At 42.0% G+C, this 20,160-nt stretch overlaps 2 protein-coding genes across 4 annotated transcripts in view; both read right to left on the bottom strand.

Annotated features, from left to right (window-relative positions):
- Positions 1 to 11,802, bottom strand: part of DIXDC1 (DIX domain containing 1) — a gene marked incomplete at its 3' end in the record, with an annotated part of 74,066 nt that extends 62,264 nt beyond the window's left edge. The window contains exons 1-2 of one of the 3 annotated variants that reach the window (XM_081061631.1): positions 11,635 to 11,802; positions 10,486 to 10,577 (exon numbers count right to left, since the gene is read on the bottom strand). In XM_081061631.1, coding sequence (XP_080917757.1) covers positions 10,486 to 10,542 — 57 coding nt within the window. In that variant the 5' untranslated portion in view covers positions 10,543 to 10,577; positions 11,635 to 11,802. Of the gene's footprint in view, positions 1 to 3,680; positions 4,147 to 10,485; positions 10,578 to 11,634 lie in introns of those variants that run through there. The other 2 variants (XM_081061633.1, XM_081061630.1) reach the window with 2 other exon arrangements.
- A 444-nt stretch (positions 11,803 to 12,246) lies between these two features.
- Positions 12,247 to 19,301, bottom strand: LOC308502991 (uncharacterized protein C11orf52). The gene is made up of 4 exons (XM_081061637.1): positions 18,584 to 19,301; positions 14,766 to 14,803; positions 13,386 to 13,450; positions 12,247 to 13,154 (listed from the first exon to the last, which is right to left on the bottom strand). Exons 1-4 carry the CDS (start codon positions 18,613 to 18,615, stop codon positions 12,906 to 12,908), a joined length of 384 nt encoding a protein of 127 aa, XP_080917763.1. The 5' UTR covers positions 18,616 to 19,301; the 3' UTR covers positions 12,247 to 12,905.
- Between the last annotated feature and the right edge of the window lie 859 nt (positions 19,302 to 20,160).

Raw genomic sequence — 20,160 nt, 5'->3', positions numbered from 1 at the left:
TACAGCAAAGCACAGAGGAATTCATTGTGGAAATATCTAAAAGCCTCTGCTAGGCCCATTTGCAAATCCTACCTCATGGAAGGCATGAGGCACTTAGGAGAGAGGTTTGCTGCAGCTGCTCCACATGCCAACCCTCTTCCTCACTCATTCTACGTCCCCCTTATGGGGATGACACCAGACAAAGGCTCTTTCTCAGGGACTAACTACCAAGCAGATAAATCTCCATGTGAGATTTAAATTTCTACTTTTCTACATGGAGAAAAACTGGTTGAGAAAGTTTCTCAGGTCAAAAGGCTCAGACAACTGATCTCCTGTTGACCAACACTGCTAGTCAGTGTTAGGGATTTTAAATCCCCACAACTTTCAGTCCCTCAGGCCATTCATGCTCCAGCCAGGCACAGGTTCGCTCTGCCTGACAGGCAGAATTTCTACATCACCACAATTTCCCCAAGTTTGACACTCTGAACATTTACTTTATTTTCATTGACCTGTGGGCTCCACTAGGGCACAGACTCTCTATTATTTGACTTTTAGTTTCAGAGCCTGGCTCAGTTCCTGGTAAACACAGTAATTTGGAAATGTCTGTTGAATTGAGTGCATGCATGTTTACCAGACTGACAGGAAAAAAAACGTCTGGTCTGGATGAGCAGGTAGGTTGGTAAATATTTGATACTTCTCATGATATCATTAAGTAGAAGATATCTCTATGATGTCCCATAAACACTACCTCTTTCATGGCACTTTTCACATTAAGCATCCTATTATGGTTTTTTTCCGTACACCTAAACCTCTCCCTATAAATTCCTTGGAAGCAGGAACCAGGTGTTTTTCAATTATTTTATGCATCCCCTCACCCAATAAATGAACTAAATAACTGAATGAATGAATGCTTATTGGCCAAACTACATTGTAGTCTTAGGTCTACCAAAACCTTCCAACATAAGCACCAAAGTATTTTTTTAAAGTCCAGCTCCCAGAAAAACACTTGCAGAATTTCATGTTGGCTCAATAACAAAGACAACATTCATATGACAACATCAATACCAAGTGGCAGAGAAAACAAATAAATAGCTTTGAGGCAGATGCAGAAAGGGAAAACGTGAACTACAGAATATCCATATCCAGAACATAGGAGACAGGGGATGACAGCCAGGGTGGGCTACAGAATGTGGCAGTAGCCAAAACTTGTGGAAAATTCACAGTGCAAATGAACCATGTCAATAAAAGGGACTGCATTGACAGCATTGACATGGATCAATTCTGTGAGTAATTTGTCAGGTGCGTTGAGACTAGGGCTTTATTCAGGGAACGTGGTAGAAGAAAATTCTGTCATGCACAGTGATGCACAGTGGCATATGATTGAGAACAGAAGCCAACAGTGGGTAAAGGGAAGCCTTGATTAAGAGGGCAAGGTTTCCCTCTGCCGCAGGGTTCCCCAAGTAATTAATCAGTTAGGGCTATAGCTTCATTTCCTGTGGCAGTTTTCTTTGCCATAGAGAATGAGGTCACAGCCCTAACCACACAGACCTTAAAGCATCTGGGTGATGAAGAATAGCTTCAGATATGCTTGGATCATTCCCCAGAGATGATTGGATACATGTGTGGTATTCCTAGCCTCAGTAGGAAGAGTTTCTCAGAGGAATTGAAGTGTATTCTGACACTGGCTTTTAAATCCCTATCTACATCCTTATCACATGACTCTGAGAACAAGATTGAATATTATTGGATCTATTAAGCAACCCTAGAGGCTGGAATAGGTCAATCAGGGCTCCATCAACTCTGAAATAAGTAATCATAGTATTATTCAATAACACTAACTGTGATACAGTATGTGAAAAGAATTATTTAATATAATTTATTATATATGTGAAAGAATTATTTAAAAGATAAGGAACCATTGAGATTTAACATACTACTTTAGTATTATTTAGCTGCTGTCAATTTCTCAGAGAAACCAAAAGTACTCATTGAATATCAGAGAACAAATCTACCAATAGAAGGGAATGGATTATACATTAGCCTGTGGAAGGGGTAGACGGAAGTTTACAGGAAGGGTAGAAAAATCAAATGTCAGAAAGAAAAAAGAGGCATCACTGCATTATTCTGGAGATGAATTAATAATAAATAATAAATAATAAAGTTGTGTGTCTGTTGTTTTTATTAAGACTCCACTACTACTCGCCCTTTCCCTTACGTTTTACAAGAATTGGAGGTCAAGAAATATTTATGGACACACTAAAGCATGAAAAAGATAGCTAAGCCTCTTGGCTGTTCAGTTGAAAAGATTGGAAGTGAAAATGAGCAGAAGGCAAAGAGTAGGACTGACTCTGTGCTGGTGTTCTCCTCCAGATAAGATAGAGGGACCTGATACCTGAGGATTGAGTTTTAAAAGGCGGAGGCCAGAAAAGGACCTAAGGAGCTTCTGCCACAATTGGTGCATGAGTTAGACTCAGATGTATGAAACTTGAGACCAGGGGAAGCCCAAAGGCAGAGATTGAGAAAAGAGGAACCAGGAATGCCAGAAACACCCAAAAGAGGTGGCTTCCTGGCTTGTCTGTGTTTCAACTCTCAGACTGTGACTCTTTGTTAACAATCCCCTTACTTGTGTTCAAAGAGGACCCATGCAGTGCAGGCAGGATGCAAGCTCTGCCCTTCAATGAAGGTAGTGACACCCCACCACCAAAGGAAAGGTCAGGATTGGAGGGGTGGCCAAGCCACCCAGTCTTGCATGTAATGTTCATATTTAAGAAAAGAATGTATTCACATGATCAATGTTTAACTAAAAACTGTTTTTTAAAATCTTAAAATTTAAGAAAGAAAGACAGAGAGGGAAGAGAGGGAGAGGTGGAAAGAAAATGAGAAAGGAAGAAAGACACAACAGTCTAGGTCTCCTTGTAGGAATCTCCCTGGATGCGGAGATAAGGCAACCCAAAGGGGTGGGGCTCAGAAGCAAAGAAAGACAAATGCAGCAAATCACAAGGGGGAGGGGTCACAAGAGAAGGAAACGGGATAATGATAGAATTTTGAGAGAAAACAGTGACGAGAAAAAGACCCTAGCCAGCCCTTGCCCGTATTGTCTGTCAGATTGGGAGCCCCAGTTCCCCACTTTCACACAGAAGGGAGCAAATGCTGGCTCCCCTGAATTGGGCCAGAAATCCAGGCCTCCTCTCTCCTCTTCGGTTCTCTCTGCCAACCATGCTCTTGGTCGTAGGCAAATCTACTGCAGTGGATTTAGAAAAAGATATCAACATGAAGAGGGCACTTCATATGGACCACCAACTCACCCTGCCCTCTCTCAAACTTTCTACCAATGCAATACCATCCTCACCCCTCCCTAGGCTCAAATAAAATGAGCACTTTTGCCATATATTCAGGGGATTTCTTTGAGTAGAATCCCCGGAGAGGGTGGAGACCTCTTCTGGGAGGAGATGTCTTCTTAATCTGTGATCCTGATTTCTGGGCTCAAGTAAACTCCCAGGGAAGGTCACTGCCCAGCTTAGCCCTTTTGATTTATCGCGGTTCACCCGGCTCGTCTACACCGTACCCACCACCTTTGCCCCCTTAGGGCTCAGCGGGCGAATTGTTCCGGAGTCCTCTGGAGGAGAGGGGCGGAGGACCCCTTGAGAAATTAGGCGGGAGGCACTGGGGGAGGAGAACTAGAGAGTGGGAGGAGCAGTTACCTCATTGAAGCCCTCCTGCAGGACGTCCAGTAAGTTCCCCCGGGTCAGGCAGGCTAGCATTGTTCCTGCCGGGGGCTCCCCGGGCGGGTTCTCCAGGCCAGGCGGCCGCCGCCGCCTCCCTCTGCACACAAAGACTCTCTGCTCAGCTCATTGGGATCACTCCCGAGTCCCGCGTGCCACTAACTGCAAACCCAGATCGGAGTCAAACTAGCGACTTCCACTGGGCATGCTCGCTCGGGGGCCTCTGCTGGAGGGGCCTGGGTGCTGCTGCTGTTCCTATAGAAACAGCTGGGCGCGCACCAGCTGGAGGGGCGCTGGCGGGCGGCAGGGGGCCCCCGCCTGATTGAGGGACAGCACCACGGGCGCGCAGGCGGGCTGGCTGGCGTGTGCGCGCACTACACACACACACACACACACACACACACACACACACACACACACACACACGATCTGCTGATTTAAGGCCACAAGCACCCTACCACATGGTGAGTGGGAAGGGGAGTGAATCATAGGATTTTTTTCCCCAAACTGGCTGAAAACAGCAACCTTTACCCACATAGGGCCTGGACAGTGAGTTTAGGCTAAAGAATGAGAAGTGTAAGGGAGAGAAACAAAAAAGAGAAAGAGAAGAACCATCCAGAAGGAGAGAGGGAAAAAAAGGATAGAAAGAGAAAACTTTAGTCTTTCTTTTCCTGGTGGTTATTAGGACACATTTAATATAAATAGCGTGCTAAACAAATCACAAAGGATCACAACAGAAACATCAAGGGCAAACTAAGGATAACCAGGGTTTTCACACGCAAAAAAAACCTTTTATTTTTAAAATAACTGCTAAAATGTAAACCCTGTAATTTTAATGAGTTTTAAGTTAATTAAATGGGTTTTAACTAAAATAAAAACCGCAAAATGTCCTGGTGCTTTTGAAAGAGTTAAGTAAAGCTTGCTCAAGTGAAACTGAGCACTATTCCCCTCTGTTTCTAGTTATTCAAGTCATAGCCTTGATTATTTTTAAGAACACTAGTCATTTGTACTCTCAGTGCATACTCTTGTTTCTATAGGAAAACTAGAAGCTGAAAGAACACCCAGACGTATTATGTTACACCTCGTTATCCCAGATGGAGGGAAAGGGTTTACAGATGTTAAGGCTCAGAGAAGGGTCAGGGCCTGTACAAGGACACAGCTGGTCAGTGACAGAGGCAGTTTGAGGAGCTAGGACTCTACACTCATAATTTTGCCCAAGGCCCAGAATCCCTCCCCAAATCCCCATTAGTACCCTAGCAAGAAAAGTCAGTAGACTCTTGTTCAAACTAATGACCTCCTCCTCAGGCCACTAGAGAAAAATCTTTACCCCAGAGCAGTCAGAACTAGCAACATCCTGCCTGAATGTCTAAAGCTGCTCAACACAAAGACGCTTCTGAGAAGAGACACACCTTACTCTGACCACAGCAAGCAGGAAGCAGAAAGCCAGAGGAGGGAGGTGTTAGTGGCTTCTGCTGGTTGAACACTGTGCATTCCATTCTGGCTAAGGCTGGGGAGAAGTCATGACAACAAATCAAACTAAACTTGAGCAACCCACAAGTCAGAAGACCACTGTCCTTCATAATCTAGCTGGTGAATTTAGTTGTCAAGAACTCTCCTCACCACAACCACAGTTCAAGGTATAATGCCATCAGGTGAGTCACTAATCCATGTTAACACAATCAGGCCCTTTTTAAAGAGAAGTATGACACTTCCAAAAGTATAAAATTGCATGCAACACATCTACATGCATAGCGATAGAAAACCAAAACACCTACTTGGTGGATCTCTGGAGAGAGGATTCTGATTGGTTGGTAGTTCATCATGCTTTTGCCACAACAGAAAATTTTGAGACACCAGAGGGAGGTCCGGCTAACAGTTATCTATCCCAAGAGGTCACTGTTTCTCAAACAAGTCATTTATCTAAGTAGGACCTGTGAACTCAGTTTACCTGGGAAAGTACTCATTAAATCACTGAATTTTAAAGCTACAGGAAAAGATCTCACTTGGCCCAACTCCCTCATCTCATAGATAAAGGAACCAAGACTAGAAGAGGGGCTCACAGTCACTCAGCTGGTCTGTGGGAGCTAAGATTTGAACTAAAGGCTTCTAATGACCAACCCTGTGCTGTTTGCCTGTATCTCACAGCATGCTGGAGGAATTAGCATTGTGGTGAATTGATAAAAGATTTACTATAGGGCATAAGGTCCAAGATTGCATTAGTCTCTGAAAGTCTATAATTATATCAACCACATATTCTATAGTAGTGTCCAACAGAACTTCCTGTGATAGTGGAAATGTTCTGTATCTGTGCTGTCCAATACAGTGGCCACTAGCCACATGTAACTGCTAAGAACTTACAACGTGGCTAATGCAAATGTGAACAAAAATTTAAGTGGCATTTACTTTTAATTCATTTAAATTTAGATAGTACAATTTCAAAATATTCTGGTCCAATGTCCCCAAACAACTATTGAAATGTTCCAAAAATTTTCATATATAGTCTGCCTTTCATACTTGGAAAAAACACAAAATTCCTGTTGGACCATATAATCTCTAATCTTTTTTTGCTCAGAAGATATGTTCACCATACTTATCAAGGTCTGCCTTCGAAGGTGGTCTAGGTAAAGAATTGAGCTTTTGTCTAAGCAGCACTAACATTTATTATTCCTTCCATCCTCCCCATCACACTATATTGTGATAGCAACATAAGAGCTGGGAAAATAAGTGGGTTAGCTGAAAGAACTAGGAATAACTAAGACAATGATCTGCATACTGTAGTGCCTGTATGTGGGAAAACAACAAGCTGGTCTGGGTAGCTGGAACCACTTCCCACTGCTTCAGGCCTGTTGTTCACACTGCCAGGCGCAAGTGAATGACCCAGGCGTGCTGCTTTCTGCATATCTCTGCCATGCTGCTTGATTTCTGAAATTACACCTGGCTTCCTCAGTCCTGCATTATTTTAACAATGATGGCAGATACCTCCCTCACCAACTAAAACTAAAAGCTACCCAAATATCTATATACAACCATAATACAAGCAAAATTGAGCTTTTACTATGTGCCAAGCCCTATACTAAGCACTTAGATACATTAGCTCATTTGATAGTCACTATTACCATAAACAGTAGATTTTTTTATTGTCCCCATTTTACGTATGAAGAGAGATTTGGAGGATAAGTAATTTGCCCAGACCCTATAGCTACTAAGTGCTGATGCCAAAGTCCAGGTTCTTAATCATTATGCAATACTTTTACGAGTATCCAATGCTTGCAACATGGAAGGTATTCAGTAAATATTTTTAGTTGAATGAATGAATGAACCAGTGGAGGAAACAGCAAACTTATTCATCACTTCTTTTAATACAGATATTAGGCTTTGAACTGTCATTGATGAAAATATTGACTGTGACTTCTCCCTGGGTAGAAGGAAGATGGGTGAAAGACACACCTATGTAAAATTTAATACATCTATTATGGGCAATCATTAATGACTATGGAGAAGTAGATAGGCAGTTTTGTGTAAACAAGTAATTAAAATTGTCAATGAATCACTTATATGTGGAATCTAAAGAACAGAATAAATGAGCAAACAAAACAGAAATAGACTCAGAGATACAGAGAAAAAAACTGATGGTTGCTAGATTGGAGGGGGGTTGGGGGATGGAGAGAAGGTGAAGGGATTAGAAAGTACAAATTAGTAGTCACAAACTAGTCACGGGGATGTGAAATACAGTATGGGGAATATAATCAATAATGTTGTAAAGACTATGTAGGGTGTCAGATGGGTATTGGACTTATGGGGGGATCACTTCATAGGTAATATAAATGCCTAACCACTGTGCTATACATCTGAATTTTTTTTTTTTTGAGGAATTAAGAGTCAATTTTATTGGGCTCATAGTTTCAGATGTATAGCACAGTGGTTAGGCATGTATATTACCTATGAAGTGATCCCCCCATAAGTCTAATACCCATCTGACACCCTACATAGTCTTTACAACATTATTATCTATATATGGTAATATATATATATATATATATATATATATATATATATATACCATATATAGATAATTAGTCATGGGATGTAAAGTACAGCATAGGGAATAGAGCTAATGGTACTGTAATAGCTGTGTACATGTCAGAGGGGTAGTATAGTAGACTTGGGGGGTTTCACTTTGTGAGGGGTGTAAATGTCTAATCATCATGTTGTTTCATACACCTGAAACTAAAAAAAAACCAAAAAAAAAACCTGTCAATAAAAATATTTTAAATGACTCTCTGAAATAATTTCTTAATCTTTCTTCTGTTTCCCACGTTAACAAGTTCCTTGGTAGTAACATATGCTTAGAATTTCTATTGCATTTATCTTCAGAGACATTATCATAAATATACACAGAAGGGCTCACATCGACCCACAAAGGTTCCAAACGTGTCCTGCTTCCTAAACTGCTCCTTGTGTCCCCAGGCTTTTCTGCCAGTCTGTATCCCTTAATCTTCCTTAGAAAATACATTTATCTTGCTGCTTAACTGCTCAAATGTCTTCAAAAACTCCCACTTCCTAGTATGTCAGATATGAATTCCTCGTGCCCAGCTCTTAAAGCCTCCCCCCAAATCCCCGAGGCTTCGGTTAGCAGGCTCTTAGGTTAGAGACATTACATAGGTAAATGCCTCATTTACAAGGCTCATTTTCACCTCCATGCCTTCATGACTGTCCCTCTGCTAGAATGTCCCACACTTCTGCTACTCAAATCTCTGCTACTCCCAGTTCAAGTTCCACTTTCTTGTAAAACTTCTCTGACCACTCCGGATTTTGTTAAAATCAAGACAGATCGGATCATAATCTATCTGGCACACTCATCTCCTAGATATCCCATGGTTCATTCCTGTTCTTCTTTCAGGTCTTTTCAAATGCCGTGTTAGCTGTTTGGCCTTCTCTGATCACTCTGTTTAAAATGACAACACTCCCTCACTCCCACTTCTCAAACCTATTTGCTTGCTTTATTTTCATTGTTCTTCCTAACATCATCACCATCTTGTATATTCCATAGTTACTTGTTTATTTGCGTATTGTCAGTGTCCCCCTGCCCAGAATGCAAGCTCTATGAGGGCAGGGAATTTTGTATTTATGTTCTGTTATTGGTTTATTTCCAGAACCAGGAATTATTTCCTGTGACATAGTAAATTCTCAATAAATATTGGCTGAAGAAATGAATGAATCTTCCTCTCTTTAAAATTCAAAGGTCATAGCATGCTGTATACTATACCATTTAGCACTTATAGTTGATTTAGGAATATGAATCTTTGTCTCTTTTACTGTATTTCCAAAACAAATATAAGTAATTTCTGATATCTTTCTATATTTCCTCTCCTTAATGAATTCATTCTTTCATTAAACATTTATTAAAAATATGTTGAGCACTATTATATGTTACTAAATTCCAGGTCCTATTCTTTTAGAAAAACTTCAACTCAGTTACACATAAATATACACATACACAAGAAACAAGACTGAAAGAATGGTAAAAGGAGACTAGTAAAACGGAGAATCCAATATTAATTATGTGGGGACCAAGTGTACAGGGTGAGTGTGACAGACTGAGTGGGTAGAAAAAGGATAAAAGAGACAGAATGGTGAGAGACTAGAGTAGGATGTCACTAAAGTAATCACCAGACGCTAGTGCTTAATATAAACTGTACCAAACCAGATATGCGAATATATTTATTCAACATGAATTTTTAAAATTCACATTTCAAAGTTTTCTGCCTTCTATCCTGCAGGTAAAAATTAAATTGAGACTAGCGACATCTGGTGGATGTTTTGGAAGTGATCCTTGAGTTTCTCTGCTATGAAAACACTGTAAATGCCCCTATGCCTCTGAATTGCCATTCATTATGTGTTAGGGCTTCACATTCCTACTTACACTACCATGAAATCATCTTTCTCCAGGGTCTCACTGCCAGAGATAGCCATCCATACTCCTACTAAGGACCCTTCTATCTCCCAGCTACTGTCTCTCTGCCTTCTGAAGGATGTATGCAAAATTTGACACCACAATTCTTTTAAAAGGTACTTATTACTTAAAACATTCACATCCTTTGACCTACAGATTCCACTTCTGGGACTCTACCCTAAGAAAAAGTGTCTTAAATGAGGAAATCAATTAGTTTTTTACAATAGGGAGACTGAAATCTGAAAGTCCAACAATACAGGAAAGACCAAGAAAATTACAGACATTATAATGTTTATCAAATATTGGTATCCACATTAAAACAAACATTTTAACAATTTCTTATTGACAAGCATTAAGTTAAGAAAGCAAAAGTCAAAAAGTGTGTGCACGTGACCTCAAATATGTAAATAAAATACATAGAAAAAAAGACTAGAAGAAAACATTCTAAAATATTAACAATGATTGCTTCTGGATGGGAGAATTCTGGGTTTTTTGTTTGTTTTTAAATCATGGTTTGCACTGTTTCTTAAATACTCTACAATTAATATGAACTGTTTTTATTAAAACATTATTTAAATCTTTTAAAAAGTACATATGTTCTGATTAATTGCTAGAATTTTCAACTTCTGCATGGTTTTATTAATTCCTGATAAAGGCAATGAATCATGTGAGCTAGAATTTCCACAAGAAGGGGAAGCAAGAAAAGAAAGCAAATATATTACAATTTTATTCCAGGATCTGAGTCCTGATGGAGAAATCCCGCAGTTGTAGAACTGTACTAAAAATCCATTAATGTCATCACATCCTCTAAATAGTACACCAGAAACTTACAGAGGGTTCTGCTGGCAGCAGGGAGTTACAGAGTCTCATAACCATTTGAGTTCCCATCTTCAGCGTCCCTAGAAGAGCCAGATCAGGGCGACCTTGAAATGGGAAAAAGAAGAAATGTGCAAAAATACAGGACAGAAAAAAAATTCCAAAAGCTAACCCAATCGAGTGGGGTCAGGCCCCTGCCTCAAACCTCTAGAAGAATCAGAAATAGGGCACTAGTTAGCAGGAAGTCCAGCCCAAGGTATTATAATAATAGCAAGGGTATCCCAATGGCATTTAAAAAACTGGCCAATTAGGTTTTAATAGTAATAACGACTAATGCTTCCCTATCCTTAGTTAAGTAAGGCTGCATTTTTCCCTCCTCCCGACATTTATCAGTCTAAGACCATAGGAAGGATTCTGAAGACAATCAGGAGAAATACTAAGAGCTCTGCGTCTGGAGAGCACTTCCCTTCATCCTCAGAAATTCAGTTTTAACCTGGAAAGGTAGCATTTATTCCAAGGCAGAAATTTTTATATAGACTTTATGTTTACAAAGTGCTATCACCTACATCATCTTATTTGACCGTCATAGAACTCTTGGAAATAGAGTTCATTTTATTACTCTCAGCTAATAGGAAATAGGGTAGGGAATTGCTCTGCCAATTAGTGATGGAGGCAGTTTTCTAGCCATCTCTTTTGAATCCACTTGCACTAGGTCTGTGCCAGAGAACAGGTCGGGAAAACAGTGACAATGATCATGATGCCAATGGCAGTTAACATTTACATACTATGTACACTTTCAAGCGCTTAAAATTCTCACACTCTCGAAGTTGATACTATTAATACCAACTTTTTGTGTGCTGTGATTCCATTTTCACTCTATCCATCTTAAGGTTTCATCTCTATCAGGGACAAACTGAGGGCCAGTGGTATCCAGAGGGTGGTAACCAGGTTGAGAAAGGGAAGTAAATGCATTACCACTCCTCGCCAAGCTCTGAAAGTCTGAATCAGGAATCGTACACTGAGAACCTGTAAGACTCCAAGCGGGTTCGGAACTTGAAACTTCCGCCTACTTCATCCCACCCCACCCTCGCCCCTCCGCGTGTCCCCACTTCTGATCAGTCGGTGCTAATACTTCCCAGTTACTCGCCGCCTTTCAGCACTTACCTCTTAAATCCTCGGTCGGTCTGGTTCAGCATCTTTGTCCCCTGCCCTGCCGAGCACCAACTCCTCCTGCTACAGCGTCGCCGCAGCGTTCCCGCTGCCATGGTGACGCGGAGGCCGGCCACCGCCGAACCCGCCTCCAGCTTGCCCGAATCAGCCCCTGACGCCCCCGCCCCTGCCGACTCGGACTCCACCTTTCGCTGATCCAGACCCCGCCCCCTGCCGCTCCGGACCCGCCCTCTAACGGCCCAGACCACAAGCCTCGCAGGCCTTGACCCCTCCCCCTGGTCGTCCTGACCCTCCCCTTGCTGGCCGAGCGGGTACGGTATCGTGCCGGCCTGGACCCCGCCTCCTGCCTGCCTGGCCTGCGTCCCCTGCCTGGACAGAGGCGCCTCATACCGGTCTGGGCCCTGACCGGAGAGCTCCGGCTTCTGCAGATGGGAACTCGCCTCCGGTCGGTCCAACCACACCCTCGCTCCGCCCAGGGCAGGCCTGAAGAGTGCGGCGGGAAGCCTTGCCTCTACTTGCTGGACCTCCATATCGCCCTTAGGCTGGGCGAGACCCGCTGCCCTAACGTGAAGCCCGCAAATCCCCGCCCCGGAAAACGCACCAGATAAGGTTCCGTACGCGATTTATTGATCCTCGCCGCTTCGCACCTGTGAAAGCCAACAGGCCCACCCAGGGGAGTTTCCCGGCCACGCAGGGCTACCAGTCAGTACCAGTGATTTAAAGTCCTTGCAACCAATGGTCTGAGAATGCTTCCTCCGCGCCTCAGCCTCTGCCCTCATTCTTCTGATTAGGTCGGGGACTCTTGACCCAGCCACTGAGGAAATGGCCCAAGCCAGGCCTGGGGGCTGTGTACAAAGCTCAGTATGCTTTTTCAGAGCACCTCTTCTTCAGCTTTGGAGTTTAAGGATAGCAGTAAGGAGTGTAATGATGCCGTTAGATTCAACAAGATCAGCTCAAGTGCTTAAGGGTGATTCTGCACTTTTCTTAAGAGCAGCAGTAAAGGTAGGGGTCAGATACCTACCTTCCTGCACATCAGCCTAACCCCCTCATTTTGTGCAACTCCATCCACCCCTAGCTAACCCAAATACAACTCCAAGCTAATGGCAGCAAATAAGAGACCTAGGGGAGAGAGCAAGATAGGGGATACACGATTCCAGGGGATCCTGAATTCTTTAAGCTTAAAATGTGGCCGCCATCCTTGAGCAATAGATTCTCCCACAGGAGTTGTGGTGAAATGATGGAAACTGGTCCTTCCTCCCCAAGGCTCACACTAGGGTCCTGTTCTTGCTGTCATAGCAGGGTGTGGCCTGGGGGAAGCAAAGTGTGGCATACTCTGTAGCATTTTGTAACTGCAGGTGCTTCACCTCCTGGGCAGAGCGTGGCTGGGTCCGGCTGCACACTTGAATGTCTGCGTAATATAAGCTGCTCTCCTCCGATCTGAAGCCTTGATTCCTCTCCTGAGATGCAGGCTGCTCTAACACCCGCTCACACCTGTGTCCTGTTGAGTCATGGCCCTGTGAGGAATGGACAGTATTAAAATGGAGATTCTTGGCTGGTTTGGTCCCTCACCTTCAATGCAGGCTCAGTTAGACTGATGTCCCTTCACTTTGCTCCTTTGGGGAGCAGAGGAGGATGGGCAGAACAAGCAAGTTCTGCAGATGACTGAGATGTGTCTGTCTCAGGGTCAAAAAGCCAAGTCCTGGGATCCCATATCTAAGCAGGAAGGGACAGAGGCCTATCATTACCTTTGTGCTATTCAGCTGCTGCTGCTGCTGCTGCTGCTGCTTCAGTGTCCATCTTGGTTGACTCCCTGAGATGAGGAAATCCAACTTAAATCCATTCTCTCTTCCCTGTCTCTACCGAAGTTACCCTCTTCAAATCTCTGTTAAATTATATGGTGGGCTTCTAACTAATCTCCCTGCCTCTGTTCTCACCTTTTTCACTTCTACCATTCCCACATCTAAACTTCTTAGCAGGGTATGCAATTTGGCCCTTTCACAATCTCAGAATATCTTCCATCCTTGGGGGCAGCCAGATGGCTCAGTTGGTTAGAGAGCAAGCTCTGACCAACAGGGTTGCTGGTTAGATTCCCGCATGGGCCAGTGAGCTGCGCCCTCCACAACTAGATTGAAGACAACGAGCTGCCACTGAGCTTCTGGAGGGGTGGCCCGATGGCTCAATTGGTTAGAGCATGAGCTCTCAACAAGGTTGCTGGTTCAATTCTTCGAAATGGTGACTGGACTTGGAGCTGAGCTGCGCCCTCCACAACAAGATTGAAGGACAACGAGTTGACTTGGAGCTGATGGGCCCTGGAAAAACACTGTTCCCCAACATTCCCCAATAAAAATTTTTTTAAAAAAATCTTCCATCCTCGTTTTTCACCAGACCCTAACATAGTTCAACAAATATATGTTGAAAGCCCATTCAATTCTCTGTTTGCCACATTGTGAGAGTAGAAGAATGAGTAGGCTGTTTCTTCTGCCTCAGGGAGCTTACAGTCTATTGGGGGAGACAAATAAGTACTCAGACTATTACAGTGCAATGTGATAAGTATTCAGCTACACCAAACAATTGGTCACTTTCAATCAAGTCAGTCGCTTCTCTTTCTTTTCTTTCTTTTTTCTGCATGAGATAATTCCTCTGCCTAAAAATAGCCTCTCCTCCCTGTTCCTCTTTCAACTTGTGAACTCCTCCCATTGTCCCACAGCATGAACATGCACCTATTATTGCGCGAGTGGATGGCATTACAATTAAGTATCTATCTCTCAAATGTGATTTTTCTGCTCTGCTGGACCTAGACAGTGTATCCTTCCTCTTGTGCCTCTCTGCCTGCTTGGGATTCTACAGTGCCTCACATACAGGATAAGTGCTTGGGAAATTTTTGCTGGATGAATGAATGAACAATCAAGCTTGCTACTCTGAGATAATGGAAAGGATAAGACTCAGAGTTTCAGAGTTGGTCTTGAACCCAGTAACCCAAAGATTCTCTTTGATGTACTATCTCCTTTTATCCCTTCCAAGACTCCTCTTTTCCAAAGACACCGTTTCTATTATCTTTTCTAATTGGCTAGCCCCCTGCGCCCTGTCCCCCACCCCACCCAAGTCCCTCTCCTCCCCACAGTTACCTGTTTTCTTTTTCCTCTGGAAAATTGATGGGCAACTCCTGTGAAAAGAAAAACAGATCACTCATGTGTAAGAGCCCTGGCCTCTATCTTCCCTCCTTCATCATTTGCTCTGTCATCTTCTTAACATTCTGGGATGACCTTCCCTCACCTTCCTCTAACATAGTCACCCCTAAGCCAGCCCCAAAGCATTTATCAGGGGTACCACACCTCTCCCAAAGGGATGGTTCTGGAAGGCAGCATGGTACAACTGACATAACCAAACCCAAAATACAGCATCAGGCACTACATGCCAGGGATGTAGCTGAGTTGAGGGCTATTCTGGGATTGTCTAACAGGCTAATCCCAGCAGAGGGTAAGGGAAACCTGCCAAATAATGAGATATTCCTGGATTCAGAGACCCTCTTGCTTCTGCTTCAGTGCTTTTTTGGGGGTCACTGCCACCCAGAGTTCTCATTCTGGGAGTCACAGTAGCTGCCACAACTAGGGCTGACTAATTAGGGTTCCTCAAAGCCCTATCCTAACAGGTGACCTCCCTCCCTACTTCCCTGTCTTGTTTTTAATTAACAGAGAAAGTGAGAGATGTTTAACCTTTAAAGTCCACAGCACAGGGAGCTCTGATTTTGGTGAATGACTCAGCTACCCTGCCCTTGCTGCAGTACAGACCTCTAATACTCATTTCTGAACCCCTGGGGTCCCCAATGGAGACAGTATGTCTCTGTGATTGTCAACTGTTTGATGTCCAGTGAAACCACACTTGTTTGAGGAAATAGGCTGAATAGTTTGGGGCTTACTACATTGCTTTATCTTGCTAGTACATTTCCAATTCTCACAGAGTCTAACTTCTGTCTCCCCAAGGAAATTTCCTTGTTTTGCTACTTCAAAAGAAGTAAACTTCTAAATCATGTCCATTTCACTACTGTGGAAAAATCAGGATTTTCCCACACAAATCTGACAGAGGTTTGTGTTTTGGTTTGATTTGTGGTTTTAACTTGCTGAGTTGAAAGCAGTTAGAGTCACCATCTTAACTCTATAGGTGGTTCAGAAGAAAAGCTTTGAAATTACTTCTAGGTCTTTCTACTTTCTCTTCTGCCACATCAGCTCTTCCTTTCTCTTACCACTGCCTAGTCATAGCCTTATCCTAACCTCTAATTCCTTGCTCCTTGTCACTATTGTCTTCCTGCTTACTTCTACTTAAATGGATAAATAAAATATTAATTCTAAAATAACATACTTGCGTGACCCAATTTTGGTGAACAGAGCCTGTTCCCAAGTTGGATATTGCACAAAACCTGGACACAACCCAAATGGAATATTTAGTTAGACTCACAGATGATAAGGTTTTATTTTTAGCTTAGAATTAAGGAAACTGAATGGGCACTCTTCTATATTGGTAGTAGGAGTAAAACTAGGTGCAATTTTTCTAGAACACAATCGGCAATAAGAAGCCTTAAACATAAATGTGTAGCAATTCTGTATCCTAATAAATAATCAGACAGGTGCAAATATGGATGCTCGTAACATTATTTACAATTGCAAAAAACACACACACAAAAACAGGAAATGTCCTAAATGTCCAACATTGGTAACAAACTGAATAAATGGCATCTCCAATCAATGGAACATTACACATCCATTTAAGAAAGATGTTGGGAGAACATCTAATAGCATCAAAATTTTTTTGATGCTATTTATTAAGTTAATAAAAAAATAAGTTAATAAAATTTTTTGATGCTCTTTATTAAGTTAATAAAAAAAGATAGTAAGATATATTTGGGGATAAAAACTATGCACATAGGCATTTAAAAAGGATTACATGGATATACACGCAAATGTTCCTGTCGTCTCTGGGTGCTTCGATTTATGGTTCTTATTTTCTACTCTTTGGTATTTTCTAAATTTTCTATAGTGAATATGTATTACTTTTGTAATCAAAAAGAAATAATACTTTAAAATAAAAATCTCTTCAATTATCATAGTATCTTTAAGTGTTTGGAAGTTTATTGGGATGAGAAATAGAGAAAAATAATATTTATCCAGTCTTACTAACATTTTAAGAGGAAAAAATATATTTTGGTTAGAATATCTGATATAACATCTTTAGCCAGGTTCTAGAGTCAGACTGACGGTATCAGACTGGCTGTGTGAACTTTAGTAAGTTTTTAACTTCATTAGGCTTCCTTTTTTTAATTAATAAAAGAGGATAATAACGGAGCCTAAACCTCATGGGACTATTGTAAGAATTAAGTAAAATAATGAATGTAAACTACTCAACTATGTGCCTGGCCTATAATGAGCATCAGGAAAAGCTGATTACTATGACACCACCATCAGAGGAAATAATAACCAAAAATGAAGAACACGAAGACTTGGGAAGAGAGGAAGTGAAAGAAGCTGTTACATCCCTTTCTCTAGAAGCTTTTATGTTTCTAGATGTCTTATGTTTGTAGGACATCTCAGAGTTTAAAAAGTGATTTGTTTTTTTCAATCCTGACAACGTTCTAGGAAATGTGTTATTGTTCCCATTTTACAGATGGGTCAACTAAGGCCATAACACTTTATCTTAAGAAAGCAGGAACCAAATTTTTTATTATTACTATGTCTTCTGCATCTATTTCTATGCCTGGTACATATAAATGTTCAATAAAATATTTAATAAATAATTTAGTAGAAACAGGACTTGAATCCAGTGCACTGACTTCAAATCATGTAAGTATATGCACTTTTCAATGTACCTCACCTAGCTCTCTAAATATAATAATGCTTTATTCATAAACAAGACATCCTCAAGACTGACCCAGGCATGGAATGGTGTAGCTAAGGCACTAGACAGGATAAAACCAGATCTAGGGTTTTATAGTGATGACAATTCTGGGAAAGAACAATAAAGACATTACAATTAATTTACAATGGGGCTTTCACATATTCTCTACTCTTCAAGCCTGTGATCTAAACAACACAGGTCATGTTACCTATATTTGATATATGAGAAAAAAGAGAAGTTACAGGCTTTGCCTAAGGCCACACAGCAAATAAGCATGAAAGTTATATTCAAATATTCCATGGAGAGTCTCATCCCCACTTCTGCCCTTCCAAACAAACATTTCTCCAAAGTTGATTTGCTTGATTTGGGAAGCAGTATTATGCAGTGGTTAAAAGTATGGGCTCTGAAATCAGACAGACCTATCTTGGAATCTTGGTTTATTTACTTACTACCATGTTTCCCCCAAAATAAGACTGGGTCTTATATTACCTTTTGCTCCAAAAGATGCATTAGGGCTTATGTTCAGGGATGTCATCCTGAAAAATCATGCTAGGACTTATTTTCTGGTTAGGTCTTATTTTCAGGGAAACACGGTAGCCATGTGGCCTCGGACAACTGCTCTGAACCTCAGCTTCTCAGCTGTAAATAATGGGAGGAGTAAGGCCACCTCCCTTTAGAATTGTTGGGGAAATTAAATGAGATCTTCTGTAAAGTACCTGGCACATAGTAAGCTATCAAATGCTACAATTATCATCATCGGGGGAAGAAGGGAAGGGACAGGAATGGAAAGGGAAGACAAAGAGAAACAATACCAATTCACCATTCCAGCTCTCCTCTGGGTATTCTATAGACAGCTGGCTTGGCTGTGTTTTCCCAAGTCTCCTGAAAGGAGTGAGCACAGAAGGAGGTGCTATTCTAGTGTTGGCACCAGGAGGTGCCAGGCAGAGGAAGGTGGCAGCAGGAGGTCGGCAGAGAACTATGTGCAGGCTCTATCTTATTCTCAGGGCTTCCATGTCTACTGACAGAGATGTTACCTTCCCCCTTGCCCCCTACTCACCAGCTTTTCACGCAGCACAGCCGGTTTCCCATGGTGCTCTGTCTCTGAGGGAGCCCAGCTGTTTTTCTACATAAAGAGGCTTGTGCATTTCCTGGTTCCTGGTTTAGCTTTCAGACTCCCGGGGAGTCTCTGTTAGTGTCAGATTTCAACCTAGCAGGTTGGACTTTGGAAGCCACCTGCTGGAATGATTCCCAGGTGACTGCTCCCAGCCAAAGGGTAGAGGGAACACACACCGACGCCAGGTGAGAACTATCTCAGCTTTGGGATTTGGAGCTGCTTTGATGAAGCTATGAACTTTGAGCTTCAAGCTTCAGTGAAAAGAAACCTGAGCTAGATAAGGGCTCTGGTTTTCCTTAGGAAATGTTTCTCCACTACATCACACTGTCATTGAAATATATCCTCCATAATAAAGAGTCTTACCGTCTGTTTCCCAGCACTACTCAGCTTTAATTGAGTTTCACTTTCAAGGCAATCAGTATCAATTTCTTATTATCTCTGTCCAGAATCTGGGTTTGAATACCGGCGTCTCTTGGAAACTTAAATTTAGGGAAATAGATTCCTTTTCTATTCTTTCTCCCTTGCTTTTGGAATTAACTTGAGCAAATCACTTTTTTCTAGGACTGTGAAATGGAGTGCTGAACCTATTACCTACTCCCCTTTCTGGTCAAAAATCATAGGACTCTATGATTGGAATGGCCTCAGTACTTCTGAACCACTCACTTCCCCATTTCCAGTACAGAATTACAGAATCTCCAAGTAAACTTCAACTCAGCTTCTCCTTCCAATGACCCAAACTTACACTCATTCCACGTTTACCAGCAACTAGGATACAGTCAAGCAAATTCTTCTGTAGAAAATAATGGGCTCTAGAAGAATTTGTAAAACCCGTAATTCTTGTCTCCTATGCTCCCACCCGCATCTTTAGTGTCTTGCTCCGATGCCGTCATTTGTGTGCTCTTGATGGGTATTCAAAACCCACCACTCAGCCCTGCACTCCACAGAGAATGCCCTGGACTCTTCACTTCTCCCCATCTTCTTTCCTTATGAAAAATGGGGACAGTAGGAGTGACAGTCATACAGAATTGCTGTGAAGATTATATGAGATAATATGTATAAAGCTCCAGTCCAGGATCTGACACATGGGGAGCTCTCAGTAAGCCCTAGCTATTGTTATTATTATCACTTCTTATTCTCAGCAAATTGTCAGATGGTAAAGCATCTTGCTTTAGTATCTTGTGCTAGGTCATTGCACCAGTCTTATTTTGTGGTCATGCTTCTGCCCTGCAATCCATTCTGTACTCTACTATAAACTGTATTCTTTTCATCCTATTACCTGAGCTTCTTAGCCTGGCACTCAAAGCATCTGGTCCCTTTCCAGACACTTTCTCTAATTTAAAGGAGAAATGTAAAGGAAAACACCCAAGAGATTTTATATGGCCAGAAACTCCAAAAGAACCAACAGTGTGTTGCGGTCTCCAGAAAATGTGATACACTTAAAACAGCACTAATAGAAGTCTAGAGTGATAAACAAGAGTATTGATTACTTCACCAAACGCGGTACCAGTCAGTCCGTGGAA

Source organism: Rhinolophus hipposideros, assembly GCF_964194185.1.
Source record: "Rhinolophus hipposideros genome assembly, chromosome: 10".
Lineage (NCBI taxonomy): Eukaryota > Metazoa > Chordata > Mammalia > Chiroptera > Rhinolophidae > Rhinolophus > Rhinolophus hipposideros.
This window is presented reverse-complemented; position numbering and strand designations above follow the sequence as displayed.

What these genes read in the sequence shown, in the direction of transcription:
- LOC308502991 (XM_081061637.1), bottom strand. Translation starts at nt 18,615, where the DNA reads ATGGGAAACCGGCTGTGCTGCGTGAAAAGCTG. An exon ending in CCAGAGGAAAAAGAAAACAG is followed by an intron (nt 13,451 to 14,765) that starts GTAACTGTGGGG and finishes TCCTCATCTCAG; the next exon opens with GGAGTCAACCAAGATGGACA. An exon ending in AGCAGCTGAATAGCACAAAG is followed by an intron (nt 13,155 to 13,385) that starts GTAATGATAGGC and finishes CATTCCTCACAG; the next exon opens with GGCCATGACTCAACAGGACA.